At 34.0% G+C, this 16,557-nt stretch overlaps 1 protein-coding gene across 1 annotated transcript; it reads right to left on the bottom strand.

The window, feature by feature from the left end:
- Nucleotides 1-57: 57 nt before the first annotated feature.
- Nucleotides 58-7,325, bottom strand: LOC134251157 (cytochrome P450 10-like). Its single transcript, XM_062733523.1, has 12 exons — nucleotides 7,239-7,325; nucleotides 5,682-5,815; nucleotides 5,194-5,391; nucleotides 4,363-4,559; nucleotides 3,939-4,129; nucleotides 3,174-3,394; nucleotides 2,918-3,058; nucleotides 2,231-2,397; nucleotides 1,085-1,163; nucleotides 728-890; nucleotides 577-620; nucleotides 58-471 (listed from the first exon to the last, which is right to left on the bottom strand). Exons 2-12 carry the CDS (start codon nucleotides 5,805-5,807, stop codon nucleotides 361-363), a joined length of 1,638 nt encoding a protein of 545 aa, XP_062589507.1. The 5' UTR covers nucleotides 5,808-5,815; nucleotides 7,239-7,325; the 3' UTR covers nucleotides 58-360.
- Between the last annotated feature and the right edge of the window lie 9,232 nt (nucleotides 7,326-16,557).

Here is a 16,557-nt window from a genome sequence, read left to right as displayed (position 1 = left end):
TTTGTATTGTCTATTTTTATCAGGTCAGACGTGTTGCACAATAAAAACATACCCATATAAGCTCATCGGGAAACAATTTATTTTTGAACCAATGTTTAAAAAATAAATATATATTGCTTTGTAAAAATAATCAATTAACTTTTTGTGTAAAGTACTTTTATCAGAGAATTTATCACAGATGGTTGTAGATTTGCAGGAATTCCCTATCTCACGGGATTAACGAAATACGCAAAGGACAATCAGGGGTCATATTTGTGTTCAGTATCACTGAAGACTTGCAGACTTTCCCTAGTCTCTGGGGATGAATGAATTGGCAGGAGTCATATGTGCTCAGTACGATTGAAGATTCGCAGACATTCCCTAGTTTCTGGGGATGAATGAAATGTGCAGAGGGTCAGCAGGAGTCATAACTGTGTTCAGAACAGCATCTACAGGGCCGTGATTGTACTCAAGGCGGAAGTTCTGAACAATCTAAAAAAGAAAGATCAATATTTTAATATCTCAGAGAGGGGCATTTGGAAACGATAGTATCTCTGCTGAAAGGAGAAAATATTTGAAAAATATTGCTGTAAATACCTTTGTCAACAATATATGGATTTCTTGTTCAGCAAATCTGCGACCTAAATGAAATAAAATTAACAGTATTGAATTAATTAATCATTTTTTTAATTGATACTTTAAAAAAAAGTCTTTTCAGTTTGTTCAGTTAGCAAGAGAAGTGACCTACCAATGCACATGCGCGCGCCGTGACCCCACACGAGGTTGGACAGAGCTTTTACTTCCTGGTTCATAGTGTTCTCCTTTAACCAGCGTTCAGGTTTGAAAGCTTCTGGTTCAGGAAATAATTTGCTATCCCGATACATCGTGTACAAATTTCCTTGCACATGGGTCTACAGGATTAAAGAATGAAAGCCGTTTTAAAAATTTGAATTTGAAGAAATGTATTTTATTTCATTATATTAAAAAAAAAAAATAACTGATCAGTTTGATAATTAAATTACTTATCAAATGGTCTCAATTGTCATTACAATATAGAAAAAAAGTTAACGTAGATAGATGTACAAATTGGCAGTTGTATACATACCCCGGCTGGAATTGTATAACCAGCGACTTCAGTGTCCTTTGCTAAATATCTGGTTGTTGCGAAAGTGATAGGGTATAACCTTCAAATGAAAAAAAACCGTGTTCATTTCTTACTGGAAAAGCCTCAAAAAGACCTCTAGCAAATATCATGAATGTATTATACTTAATATTATAATATTACTGCTAAAAAGAGATGAACCCAAAACTACGATCGTATGGATAAAAAATCTTTTGTGTAATAATTATGGCAGTGTAGTGTCAGATGATGGACTGAAAGTTGTATTAAAGTTCATGGAGTGGAGCATATATTTGTTCAGGCTATCAATTTTTTAATACTATTTTACTATACTTAAAACTTCTCACATACGACTAGTTATAAATACTTGTTACACAATTTAGGATAAAATATTGTCTACATTAAGCACGGATACTCCAAAAGTCGGCTTGTCCACCAGAATACTCGATAATGTTTTCTACTCTGAAGTAAAGTTCGTAAACTTGGAAAATCTTTCCTTAGGTTGTAGAAAAGCATTAAAAAATTTAGCTGCAGAACTGCAGCTCACCGAAAAAATATATTGACAAAACGGTCTGTCAGTATATTTTTTTGGGAGAGCTACAGTTCTGCAGCTATTAAAAATTTTAATCAAAATCATAAAATATAGCGCGCAAACGAATAAAGTTAATTTAGAATTGCTCATACCCTTCGCAGGGTCTCTTGGCCCTCTCTTACTTGATTTTACGTCCATACGGAACATAAGCTAACGAAAACAAACACCCCCCCTCTTAAAAAAGACGAAGTAAATCTTTATATTTCCGGTTTTTTTTGTAGAGTTAGTCATCAGGTGGATTTTATGCAGAAGCACGCCACATCTACGACTATTCCTATCAGCAGGATAAGCTGTGAAGATAAAGGTGATGTGAATATGATTGGGCCATAAGGGGGGAAAATCTGCTGTAAAATTCCCAAGGACACAAAAAATAAACATATGCCATGCATATAAGTGTAATGGAGTCCAAAGATATTCATCCCCAAATGGCCAGTATGGGTCTTTATAATTATGAGGGAGACGAAATGGGTTTAACTGCAATAATATGATGGTTTTAATATATATCCACCTTTTTAATTTAAATATATCATCGCCATTACCTGAAGGTTTCTTTCAAGATTGCTTTGACATACTGGAGCTCGGAAAGTTTTTCAGGAGTGATTGTCTCGTTGTTGGGTAGAACTCGTTTTGTTTCTTGATATAATTTTGCCTGGACCTCTGGGTTTTTAGCTAAGCAGTATAATGCCCACAATGATCCGGTTGATGTCTGAAAGAACAATGCATAGCTCTTCCTGTAGGTTAAATTACTTATTAAGTATTAAGACATCGATCTAATTCTGGATACTTGATAAAAAGATAAATTAAAAAAAATTAAAGGCTATGAAAGATAAAGAAAGAATCAATAACCCGCTTGTATGGAAGCACTTGCAGTTTTTGTGGCACTTATCGATAAATTACTTTTAGTCTTGTAGCAAGTATTATCGATAAGTGCCACAGAAACTGCAAGATATTATCGAGTAAGCGAATAAATACCTAGTTGCTTTTCCACTGATGAATTATCGATCATTCGTTTACTCAGGAATAGAGAGTTTCTCTGGCACTGATGCATTATCGATAATTCGCTTACTCGAGTCGAGAATTCTTAGTTTCTTTCGCACAGATGAATTATCGATAATTCGTTTATACATGTACTCGGAAATACGAGTACTTAGAGTTTCTTTGGCACAGATGTATTATCGATGATTCGCTTACTCGGGGGGGGGGGGGGGGGGGGCAACGTTACTTACAGTTTCTGTGGCACTGATGAGCATATCAACTGTTGTTGAGAGAGCTTCGTTTTCGGTGAGGGATTTTTGGTTCATCATGTACTCTAAAAAGGAAGACTTTTGTCCCTCTTTTGGTGGGTTTTGTTGGAGCATGGCGGCTTTCTGTGCGTAAACACAATAAAGAAAATGCAGGACAAACTCAGGAAACAAATTGCTTTTTATCAATAATTAAGGAAAAATAACAAAATCAATTTCTTAAATTGTATGCTACAAGCACCTTGTCTACGAATGATCTGCCAATTTTGAAAATGTTGTCAGCATATTTCTCGTATTGCTTCCAGGTTTTGGTGGGGAAAATTTTGTATAACGGGACATTGTACATGAGAGGCTGCATAAGCTTGAAAAATCCCTGTAAATTTTCAATGAAGGCTTGAGCCTGTTGAGATGGGTTTGGTCCAAGACATCTGATTCTGGAGTCAAATAAGAACGGGCTTATTGCTGTAAAAGAAATAAATGTATTGGTGTTAACAAAAGGACTTCTATTATACACCCACAGTTTAAAAAAAAAAATGTTAATTTAGTATGAAAATGTATATTGAGTAGCCAGTTGGCAACACTGCCCAAATCCTCCCATTTTAATGTTTCCATAAAAATCCTTTCGAAAAAGAGCCCCCCCCCCCCCCCCCCACGCACAAGTTTGGGAGCTTGTGTAATCATTATTTTCTTTTTTTCTTTTTGCTATGTATGTCAAATTTTAAAGCAAGTTATTAATTATATTTTCTGTTCCTCTTCTTTCTTAATTAAAAGACGCTACATGCCTGATAACTAATAACTAAACAGATTTCCAGCGAATAAAATTCAAGAAATATTTTATTGCAGACAAAATGTGCTCGAAAAGTATGATCGATGTGCAAAAATTTCCCTTTTTGAACTTTAAGAACGGAGAAACCATCGTCGGAAGCCATGGCCAGAGTGTACGATTATCTCCTAAATAGGAGAGAGAGCTATGAGAGGACTCCGACCCGACATGATGGGGACTTACATTCCATGGACCACTTGAAGAGTTCTTTCTCGATGCCCACGATTTCGTTGTTCTGGTTTCTGAGACTGTACAAATGACCGGTGAAATCATTGGCTACCTGGTCCATATCAAAACAACAGTCCAAGACTTCCTTCATCTTCAGCATCTTCTTGATCGTGACGGTACGGAGTTTGTGCCATTCAGCGCCCTTTCTAAAATAGAATTCCTTATAATAAATAATAAATTGCTTTTAGTGAGTATTACGAGCCACTGAATGCCAATACTGCATTGGAAAAAGAAATTTGAGTCGTCCAAATCCTGATACAAATATTAGAAAATTTCGACTTATACCAATGAAATTTTATTTGTTGAGTCAGCAGAGTACTTGGATGGTAAATGCGCTATTTTATGACTTATCGGATATTCAAACTATCAGAACACTTACGAATCTACGAGACCCTGTCCCAATTTCTTGATTTCCCTGTAGTGATGCCAGGGCTCCATCAGATGGCGCTCCGGAAATTTGCCGTCCACTCGGATGACCTTATTGTACTCAACAGGATCGCTGATGACAACTGTTGAAATGTTGGCGATGTTTTCTTTGAAAATTGGTCCGAATTGAAGAGCTCTTTGTCTGTAGGCCTTTTAATATAAAATCAATACTTACTTGTTTGTGAAACACTGACTGGAGGTCATTGCAAAGGTTTATTTTTTAATTAAAAGTCAAACTTCATGGTCAAAGGAACAAAATCGTTGAAACCAAAGAGAAGACTTGTCACAAGGAATACGCCTGAGAAATATGGAAGCCCTACTAATAACCGTTCAAAATTATGTCTACTTTTTCAGTTTTTCAAAAGTAGGCCAGACTCCAAGACCAAGTTCCAAGGCATATAATGTTTGTTCTCAAGAAACGGTCTTATCAAAAGGAATGCATTTGTGAAGTTTAAAGTCCTTAGCACCAACCGTTTAAAAGTCTGAAAAATGGCTTAACAATTTGTTTGTAGATGGTATGTTGTTACCAAAGAAAGTCTTGTCAGCAGGCATACACAAGTGAAATATGAAAGCTCTACGTCTAACCAGTCAAGAGTTTTGGGAAAGGTTAAAGGTCTTGTGAACAAGCAAACAGATGAAGGGCAATCTGCAATCTTGTGAATTTTCGATTACGGGGTAATAAAAATGTAGCTAGAAAAGACTTTATATGCCATGAATACAAAACGTTTGAAGAACAAAATTGAAATCAAATAATGGAATTATTTACTACAATGGAATTATTTACTTCAAACAGTTTGTTGAATCGAAAACCATCTTTCTTCATGTAATCAAAGAGTGTTCCCACTATTGGAAGCCCTTTTGGTCCTGGGATTTCATCGAAAGACTTTATTGACGAAGTTTGAATGTTTGTTTTTCGTTCCAACGGTGTTTCAATTGGTGCAAAAATGCTGTCTAAGGCGGTTGCTGCATCTCGCAATGGACACTGAGAATATAACAGCCCTATATTATGTGATTGTTTGTTAAATTATGCAAAAAAGAACTCTATTCAAGTTTTAAAATGAAATGTATTTGAATGTCACAGTTTCCGTACGTATTGAAGATGGCAGAAAGACATTTTCTCGTACTTTTAAATTCTAAATGAATTATTGTAATCATCTTTACAGCATTAAAACTTTCTTAAATGAACAAATATCAATCCATAAAATTACCCCAAAAAGATAAAATTACCGAGGACTGTGATATCTATTTGAGAATGATTGCCTAAGATCTTACCGATAGCGGTGCTACTTTGGTTAGAGAGATTGCCTGGTTGTTTCTTGAAGAGGTGGAGAGAACCCGGTTTTGAACCCTCAAAGTTTTTGATAAAACGTTGCATAAAGTTGAACCTTTGGTTGCCATTTTGGTTTCTGTTCAAAACAAAATAGTAACTCTTTGTTATAAATAAATTGATTACTAGTAATGTAATTAATGTTAAATCTTCAAGCCGAAATCCTTCACACATATTTGGGTAAACCCGAAAAGCACTGCGGAAGTTCCCTTCTGTGATGGGATACTTTAAATACTTTTTTAAGTGAGTACAGTTTTTAAAATTCTTACTTACATTGAATAAGAAACATTTTTACTATCGAAAATACCAAGCAGTTTAAGAAGTTGTGTAAACCCGCATTTAAGATATTGATCGCCTTTTCGATTTTTCTTCATTATATAAGATGAAGCATAGAAATGAAGACAAATGCTGCCCACATCTTTATAGAAATCTACCACAATTTTATGCAAAACATGGCTGAAAAATTGCCGACTCGGCGTTAAAAATACCGTCAATCGATCTTATTTAGGAGCTAAAAGACAAAAAATAATTTTTAATTTTGATTTCTTGAATCACAATATTTTATCATATAAAACATTTATATTCGCAACAATTTTTGTAAAAAACATAGAGTGGTCAGTGAATTACTAGTATTAGAATGTCAGGAGCTGTGGTCAAAAACCATACAATGAGTATTCTTCTAATCTAGAGCTTGTGAAGGATTTCACAACAAAACCTAACATGAGAAGGGTCGTGCTGAAATCCTCGGACTGTCATGTTTATTCTGTATCATACATATAACTATACATGTTACAAAATAATTTATTATCGCCAGACGGGGTTACAAGATGGTGTAATGAATTTGACGAACACAGGAATATGTTCTATAGACCACATTCTCCCCAAGAACCCTTTAAATAAAAAAAAAATTGAAGGTCGGCAGGGGATGCTCACTAATCCATGGCACCTGACCCCACCTGAAATGTGAACAGAAGTCGGAGTTTGCTCTGCTCCTGATTTGTATTGTTTTATGGACTTTTGAGCTTGAATACTGTTCGATATCTCCACATATTTCACTATTAACAATACAAGCACGCTCAGTGTATGACAATCTAAGACTTCTGTTCACGGATACTCGGAAAGTAGGATTTTAAAAAGTCATTCATATAGAAATTATATTTTTTATGAGAACAAAGCTTCAAAATGACAAATAAGCAGACATCCTTTTTAAATGAACTTGATCAAGATATGCTCCTTGTGCAGGATTGAGTCAAATGAAACTAACACGCAACCATATAAGGTGGATGGACCTCATTTTTAGGCGGAAGCCGCCTATTACAGTTGCTTTGATTATCGATATATCTAGAGTAACGGAACATAGTATCGTTTGAAATTCTGTGAAAATATTGCAAAGTTCAAATGGGAGATGACTCCAATGATTTTTGTATTTAATTTACCAAAAATAGAAAGTGTAATATTACTTGTACCACAAATAATATCTATTAATATATTTTGTCACTTACCTGGTTTCTAATTACCGTTAACTGGGGCCGAAAAATAAAAATGGGTTTCCACCCTATGTACTGGCTTATGGCACTAGTGAGCGCAAAGCTACTTTCCATTGTTGCTTCTTTTATAGTGGTTCTTATCACGTGTCATTTACTGATGCTGACATCACAACAACCACATTCATTCATTCATTCATTCATTTATTTTTATTTTCTGGACCCAGGTGCAAATCAGTTGGAAAATTCAGAGCAAATCGCTTTTATCCCGTGGAGTTGTTGCATCAATGAATGAATCATAAGAACTGTTTGACTGTATTTAGCCAGAATAATCTTCTTGGACCTTGAATGAATTTGAGAAAAGTGGGCTTGATCAGAGAGAACAAGAAGGCGGTGAAGGCCGCCGCCATAACCCCATAACGTGATTTTGTCATTGATTACTAGTATATATATTGTTTGGCGAACCTTAATTTTTTTAAATGGCTTGCTCTTACTGCACAGGTTATGACAAAAAGTGCATAAACATCAGAATAAAATCTCTGATGCAATCATATTTTGTTAATCAGGATCATCTAATTTTGTTTATTTGAAGTTTAAGAACAGAATTATTTCTGACGGATGATAAGTGTATTATTTTAAGCAACTCTATCACAGAGAAGGGAATGACCGGTTCACAAATAAGATTTTCCTATTTAGTACAGTGGACAATGAAATATTAATTTATTGAACTCCCCCTTTTCTTTTATTAGGAAGAGGCCTACTGATTTTATTATTTGTCCGTATTTCATAAAAAAAAGTATGATTTATAAATCTGTCCGTGGGACACTTAGCTGGAATCTTCTTCTTCGGAACCACTCTGCAAAAAAGAATAAAATGGAGAAACTTGTATTCAGACCTCCAGGTATGGGGTAGATTCATTTCCCCCCCCCCCCAAATCATGGTCCGTTAGGGCTAGTTTGGGGGATCTAAGTTTTACATGAGAATAAATAGGAATTACATGAAAAATACATATTAATTCTCAATAAAAGCGCATTTTTTAAAAAAAAAAAAATCATATCGATGTGCAAGTATCAAAGGAAAGTAAAAGTTGATAGACCTTAGAAAGTATTGCGACTGGTAACATAAAAGAATCAAGCTGTACAGGACTTAAACAGCTCTCATGAAAATATGTAATGTATAGGGAAAGATAAGATAAATAGGACATAATTTGACCATAAGTATGGGGCTTTTACATGTATGTCCGGTTAAGATCATAATTCTGGATCTCTTGTTAGAAATTGATCATTTTGTCATAGCTCGTCCATTGTACTGATTTTACCTTTCACTTTATTTTAGTGACACTTAGATGAGATATGCATGTATATAGATAAGAATGGTATTTAAGCTCAAAAGTTCAGGAAACAATACAATATTTTGGAGCAGAGCAAACACGAACCTCCCAAACAACAAATGGGATCAGGTGCCATGGAGTGAGCATCCCCTGCCGACCGGTCATTCCCGCCATGTACTTCTTGTCATGTACGAAAATAACGGAAAAATCCATTGACATTCAATGTGTAAAAAATGGTCTAACAATTAGTATGAAAAACGTTAGTCAGCATTTGATTTAATGATGAATTGTATTTGCTGATACTTAAGACATGATGACTTCAAACGAGACTGCTGATATTCTTGTTTCAGCAACTTGTCTGTCATTAATATGTACCCGTTTTAAAAATTGTTCATACGTAGAGCATGCTCTAGTGTATCGAATGAACTTAGATCAACTGATAAAACCCATATGCAGCTGATGAATTTATATTGCTGCATAAGTAAGAGAACACTGAAGTAATTTGAAGACGATTGAAAATTTAAAGTATCACATTTTTCATAAAACTTGGTTGTTAGATTACCATTTTAAACATCTTGTCCAGTAAATTATCGAAATATGAAACAGATATATCAGACTTTGTGATAACTTTTATAAATGAAGTTCACAGAGATATTTCTTATCAACATAAGAATAGAAATAACCATTGTTAATTGACAGTACATCTTCGATATATCTAAATGACGAGCTGAAAACCACAGCAAGTGATTTGTTCTTTTCGCGTATTAGATTTTGGAAAATTCTGCTTCATATGAATACAAAAAAAGGTCTGCCAATAACGGACGCAATTTGAGCTATGAGGATTCCAATAAATTGTTGGAAGACCTGGTCTGCAAAAACCATATACAATCATGTAGATATTGTCAATCAGAAACTCAATCATCTTTTTATTGTCAACTTCAGAGTACTTGTGTGCAGTTAGAATATTTCTAAGAAAAATAATTTTGTAAAAGACCAATGAAAGGTAAGTAAATTTGCGAGTTCTATTTTAATTAAAAATGATAATTTTCAATGATGTAAATAACTTGGATTTTAATTTATCGTGGGAAATGGTTGAATATAAAGTTGAAAATTTGTAAGTTTTTATGTTGTTGATTCTGGAAAAAAAATTGTAATTTAAAATTTTCCAAAATTTCCTTGGAGTTTTTGAGTATCCACATCTGATTTACACCACTTCTCGAATATATTGCACAGTACTTCTGAAGTTTCTCCATCATTACTGTAAATATTTCAGTGGGGAGTAAAGCAAGAGGCTTGGTAGAACATTTACTGGAACCCGCAATGTATGTTTTTTCTTTTGTAAAGATCCTTATGAAGTTTTAGATTCCAATACATAGATATAGTAGTTCAAATTCGGGTTGATTGTTGGGAATATTTCAAATATTCAAAACTGACATATGAATTTGAAGAATTTTCTCCTTAATTCTTTTATTTTTAGTGCGACAAAATTTTCCTGTGCAATTAAAGTATGAGGATGAATTTTTTGTGAGCAATCAGTTTTGCGTAATTAAGAGAAAATAAAATTCTTGCGAACAAAAATACCCCAAGTTTCAGTGCTTGAAAACTTGTTTGGACTGGATTATTTCATGTATGTATAATAAAATAACGGTTGTGATTTTTCTGCATAAAATACTGTTAAAAGTAAATACAGTCAATTCTCGAATTATCGCCATTCGATTCATCGCCATTTTCGCAATACCGCCATGATTTCCCAAGAACGTTTTTCCTGCTATATAAAATTCTCTTTATAACGCCAAATTCGCATACCGCCATCCGCCACCCTGTTTTCACAACAAACGTCCATTTTTAAGTGTCAATTATCTCGATATACCGCCACAGGTGTGTGTGGTCAGTGAAGCGCGGCTAATTGGTTGACACTATCCCTGTTGTAAAGCATGCAAGGCAGACAAGGTACATGCAATTAAGTAATTAAACAAGAACTAAATAAACAAAGATTTTAACATGAACTGTTATATTTTTGTTTTCTGTTTAATTAAAATCATTTAATCACGGCTTTGCCACGAAAGCGGTCGTTGTTAAAGTACGCCGATAACTATATAATTTAGATGATCTCTGCTTCAAACATTGCAAAGTTTGCTGAAAAAATAATTATACGGTATAAATTGTGAATGTTTAATTAACAATGTTACCATAAACAATAAATTTATTCAAGAATTCATTTTACTTACTATCGGCAATATATCACGACGATCGACCCGGCATGTTTTTTTTTCAATAGCAGAACTGCAGATTTAAATGCGCACCCATGTACTTGTATTTATTTCATAACTGCACATTTTGTTTTAGCGAATTTGTACATTAAAAAATTACTTGAAGTATTTTCAATCAGAAATACATGTATGATTTTATATACATTTACATGTAAAAATAAGAATAGAAACGCTTTATGGTATTTCTAAGAACGGTAATTCTACTTCTTGTTTTCCAGAAGATGGAAATTCAATTCATCGCCAAATTCGTTATACGGCCATGATTTCTAGATTACAAAAGGTGGCGGTTTATCGAGAATTAACTGTACTGAGTATACATAGTCATGACATGGAGGAATTGAAATCAATTTGCTGTCTTTCATTACCAACTCCTAGCAGAATGCGAGTTTCCAACCTTCTATGGTAAGTCATAATGCGCAATGGACAGGGCTGTATTACTGTTTGATGCAGACGTAAGGTCATAACGACAAACTGGGAAGGTCAGGATTCAGTTGACATTCACTGTATGAAGAAAATCAACTTCTCTCAAATAAAATTGATTTGTGTCTAACCCAGACATGAACTCTTCTCAACTGAGTGACATTGAGACGAATTTATTTATGGGATGTCTTGTTTTAGAAGGAGTCAGCAAAAACAATGCAAGCTAAGTGTACAACAAGTACAAGTAAACTGTAGAACCCAAGATCCCTGTGTGTATTGGACAGCACAGACAGTTAGTCCAGAAACAGTCTGTTGCAGTATCGGGATTTGTTGGAATTATAAATAAAGACATTAAAGCTGTACTTCTATTTACTGAACATGAACCTAAATGAAGTTTCTCTAGGATGCTACAAAATAAATCAATAACAGATAATTGTACCCTACTTTTTCCTGCATACAGTAAGGAATCAAGTTCAAATCCCAATTTTTAAAAATCTGTAGCAGAGCAAAAACGAACCTCCAAACATATCAGAGGTGGGATCAGGTGCCACTGATGAGAAACATCCCCTGTGGACTGGTCACATCCGCTGTGTGCTCCTTGTCATGATCGGACAAATAAAAATCCATTAAGAAGTGAGTAAATAATGGCCTAACAATTTATTTACAAAATATTAAAGAACATTAGACTTGAAAAATTGTATTTGCTGACATGGTCATTGTGTCGTCCATAGACCTTGCGAAATGCTGGCTGGTAAGCTAGGAGACTGTTTGTCAATAGCTTGCCTTGTTTGGGAAAATTTTCGCAAAATGAACTTGCCTTTACATATATAAACTCCATATTGAGGTAATAAGGGTATATTGCTACATAAAAATGGAAAGCTGACGATAGAAAAAGTGAAAGATTTTTTGCTTGGTTACCAACTTATCATGTATGTTTTTTTTCTAGTAAAATTTCCAACTATGAAGAAGATGCATGCATCAAACTCTGTAGTATCTTTGATTACGAGTTCTAAGTGATATACCGGTATATCAAATCAATACAGGACTGAAAATGTTTTTTTTTATTTGATAAAACGTCAATATTATATACGAACAGTGAACCGTAGGCGCATAAATTTTGCGGACTCACTATTTTTTGGAATAACACCCGTTGCAAGCAATGTTGACTGTTGCTACGCTGGAAGGTGGGGTTCATTATTCATGCAGCAGGTAATAGTTTTTTTAACAAATGTATCTCGACGAATCAAATTCAATGTATTTACATGAAATTTTGTTATTTGATAAAAGATCAAAATATTCAATTGAAGGCCACATTTAAAGACTTCTTTTCATGAAGTTTTGAATAAATTTTGCTTCATATAAATACAATATAGATCTAATAATATTGAACGGAATTATCACTCAGAAACAAGATTTTTGGAAGGCGATCTCCGAAAAAGTTGCAATTCCAGTGGGCATTAACTGCGTACCTATATCAACTTACCTTTTTCATATTTCTTCGAGCAAAATTAATTTAAAATTCTACAAAGAAAGAAAAAAAAACACTTGTGTTGCCATCAACTAAACATTTAGATTTATCAATTAAGTGACTTTGATTCATATGTCGACTGGACATATCGCATTTAACTTGAAGTAAAAGAAACCACAGATTCTATAGATACTACAAACTCATGTAAAAGTTAAAATGTGGTTTTACTGCGGTAAAATAAAATAAATTAATGCTGATTCTTTAATAACTTTTTTATTTAATAAATGTAGCTGCTGATCTAAGTCGACCACAGAGTAATAAATTACTTTCCTATCTGCTCCAAAAAATCTCTTGATCCTTGACGATTTTAAGGTAAAAAACAGCAAAGGTCTCTTAAAACAGTCTATGAAAACCAATTAATTTCTCCTTCATGTAAATAAGAAATAGCCCAGCTGAATGCATAGGAATAAAAACATGTAAGACAGGCTTGGGTGAAATGAATCTATGGTTTTATTTAGTTGAATACATATGTGGATTATGAAATATTACATAATGTATGTAGGCAAATTGAAAATTGAGGAATAAAACCATGCTCAAAAGCTGACTAACAAACTAAACTAAACCAATAATTCACTATTAAAACATACAATATTGGTGAGAGGAGGGCAGGCGGGACGTAAGTACAAAATGGCCTTGCCCTTGCAAAATTTTTCATAAATTGACAAGTGCGAGGTTATCCTCAACTATTATATTATGTAACGGAAATAGAAGACCTGTGATTGGTCAGAAGTGGGAGACATTCGGAAGTCCTCATAATAAACATACTAAATATCAGTACCCTAATTAGATGCAGACAGCTGGGTTCTGTCACTAGTGAAAACAAAGAACTGTACTGCAGGTCTGAGTTTTACCCAGCATGGGACAAAACACAGATGTGACAGCTAGGTGTCATCAGGAGTAATTAATAAATAATTAAACAACATTTAATATACAAATTAATTTCTCCTTCATTTAAATAAAAAATATTTAAAAATTAAAGCTTTTGAGATATCTTCAAACTGTAGCTTGACTTTCTCAACAATTTCAATATGTTTTATTTGCAATATTCATTTACACTCTCCTGTCCCTTAAAATCTTAAGGATAATACACCACTTCACATAAAGAACACACACGTATTACCTCCAAAGAAAAAAAAATAGCCATATCGGAAATTCGGGCGCACAGCATGATTATACATGGACACTAAGTCTGTCTGAGTAGATTTTCATTACAGTACCATCAGTCTGAAGGCCAGCTTTGCTGTTAATCAATCAATTTCTCTTCCAATTCACCCAGTCATGAACCACTACCTTGCAGCTGCACTAAATTGTACCAAGAACAGACCACATGGACCAGAGAAATTTACTTATACGCAAGGAATTTCTATTGGTTATGTTATTAAATTTTATTATAGCGATGAAAATTGAATAAAATTAAGAAATCCCTTATAGTTTTCTTTTTCAAAATCTTTTATTACTCTACGCATTATCCAATATTCCATACTATTACAAGCCTTACAAAGAAAAGGAAACAACTTACATTTATTTTAATTCAATGACCTCAAAGTCTTATCAATGAAAAAGGTGCAGTTAACATACATGTAGAAATCGAGCTTAAAAACTTCTGAACAAGGCATAAATCATGAAATTTAAGAACTGGGATATTGAGTCCACGCATGAATTGAAGTAATTATTGTTAATTCATAACACGTCGTCGATATATTAAAATGTCGAATTGAAGGTCACAACAACAATTTTTTTCCTTATGTATAGGTTTTTGAATAAATCTGCTTCATAAAATGTTGAAAAAGAAGGTTAAGAAAGAAGCACAATTTGAGCCCTATGGAATTCCAAATGTTTGTCGGAAGAATTGGTGCAATTTACGGCGCAATATCTTTTACGCTCTTTGGGGGAGAATTTCTCAACTTTCTAGCATCGGTCAATCAACTACCTTTCACTCCCTAATTTTAGACACATTCTGTAGTCAATATGTATAGTTTATCCACCACCACACCATTTATAGTTGTCTCTACAGGCAATAAACTCGCTTGGAGTGAATTTTCAGCAATGTAACAAATAATTTTAATCAAGCAAGTTTATCACTTCTAGAGACGACTATAAAGGGTTGGGAGATGGAAAAAATATACAGATTAGTTAAATAATGTGTCTAGAATTAGGGGATGAAAGGAAGTTGATTGACCGATGCTGGAAAGTGGAGATATTCTCCCCAAAAGAGCGCAAAAAATATTGCACCGTAAATTGCACCTTTTTTGCACTACGGGATCTGTAGCGTTATGGTCAAAGACAAATATATAAAACCATAACGCTACAGATCTGCAGCTACAAAGATGAATGTTGTTATGCGGAACTCCAGTGAAAAAAAGGAATTTTGTTGATACCAATCACAAGATATAAAAAATTCCAAGTTCCATATTTATTGAAGAAGCAGTTGCAAACGTAGCTGCGAACTGTAGCTCTCCGAAAATATGTATATTGATAGACCGGATATCTACAGTGCCACCCATTAAAAAAACTGTATATTTATTGCGCACAAAAAAGTGCCCTGTTTTTCGATTTATTTCTTCATGTTTTTAATACCGTAATTTCAAAATATTACTAACCGTGTGTTCCTAACATATTATATTCTTTCACTGTTTCCACAAGAAAGTATTCTTTACGATTGTTTTAATAGGCATCCTGGCCCTGAAATTAAGATCATCGAAAATTCCTCCTATTTATACTGCCATTTAGGTTTGCAAGATAGTTCGGTCCAACACGCTTCGTACAAATGTAAACTACAAAAGTAAATGAGAGAGGAGCTAAGGACTTTATTGAAATCTTTTTTGTGCGCAGTAAGAATACAGTTTTTTCAATATTTGAAATGTAGCTCTCCGGTCTATCAATGATTTGTTTCAGTCAAATGGACTTTTGAGCTTGAGTAATTTTCGTTTCCTCCCCAGTTTTTAAAAAAAAATATGACATTTTAAAAAAAAATCAAAACGTACAAAGAAATATTTAATATTTTTTAAATTAATTCACCTACTTCAAATGGACTACTTTTTCTACACTTTGTACAATTCTTATTTAATTAAGGTAAATTAAAATCTAGTACCAAATTCTAAAAACCTCAGAGAGGGCTCAGGTGCCATAGTGTAGGAAGAATCCCCTGTCGACCGGACACACCCGCGATGTGCTCCTCGTCAGAATCGGACAAACAGAACATTTGTAGACAATTTCAAGAATACTGTTGATATCAATTTTCATCGACATGTTTGTCAATAGCTTGGCTCATATTTACATTTATTGTAAGGACGTAGGCCAAGGTCAAGATTGCGTATCGAATCAGCTGTGACAAAAACTCCACATGCAGCAATTTAGAATATATTGCTACTTAAATAAGTGACATTGACTATAGAAAACTTAAAGTCAACACATTTATCATAAAGTTTTGTTGTTAGCTTACCAAAAGGTCTTTTTCTTGTGAAATATCCAAAAATGAAACAAATGTGTCAGACTCTGTAATAACTTTTACTGTTTTTACTATTTAAGTTCGGTGAATGTTAAAGTAAAGACTAAAGCAAGGTGTTTCTCTTCATGTAGCATTTATTTAAAAATCCTGCATTATATGAATATAAAAATAGCTCTGCTTATTACATGGTAAGTTAGTACCCATCGTACTTCAAACAGACTGTTGGGAGAGTTGAATCCAAAAACTGTTTGAATCCTGATGGACACGAATCATGCTCCTTTATTAACCACCAGTATTTATATTCCTACGTAGCTGAATTTATTAAGATACTTAATATAATC

This window comes from Saccostrea cucullata, unplaced genomic scaffold (assembly GCF_032062105.1).
Source record: "Saccostrea cucullata isolate Sc308-1 unplaced genomic scaffold, CSIRO_AGI_Scuc_v1 ctg84, whole genome shotgun sequence".
Taxonomy (NCBI): domain Eukaryota; kingdom Metazoa; phylum Mollusca; class Bivalvia; order Ostreida; family Ostreidae; genus Saccostrea; species Saccostrea cuccullata.
This window is presented reverse-complemented; position numbering and strand designations above follow the sequence as displayed.

Excerpts from the sequence above, each read along its gene's own strand:
- LOC134251157 (XM_062733523.1), bottom strand. The coding sequence starts at position 5,807 with ATGGCAACCAAAGGTTCAACTTTATGCAACGTTTTATCAAAAACTTTG. Across the intron at positions 5,392-5,681 it reads CCAAAGTAGCACCGCTATCG|TGTCCATTGCGAGATGCAGC; the intron begins GTAAGATCTTAG and ends TTATATTCTCAG. Across the intron at positions 891-1,084 it reads GTTATACAATTCCAGCCGGG|ACCCATGTGCAAGGAAATTT; the intron begins GTATGTATACAA and ends TTAATCCTGTAG.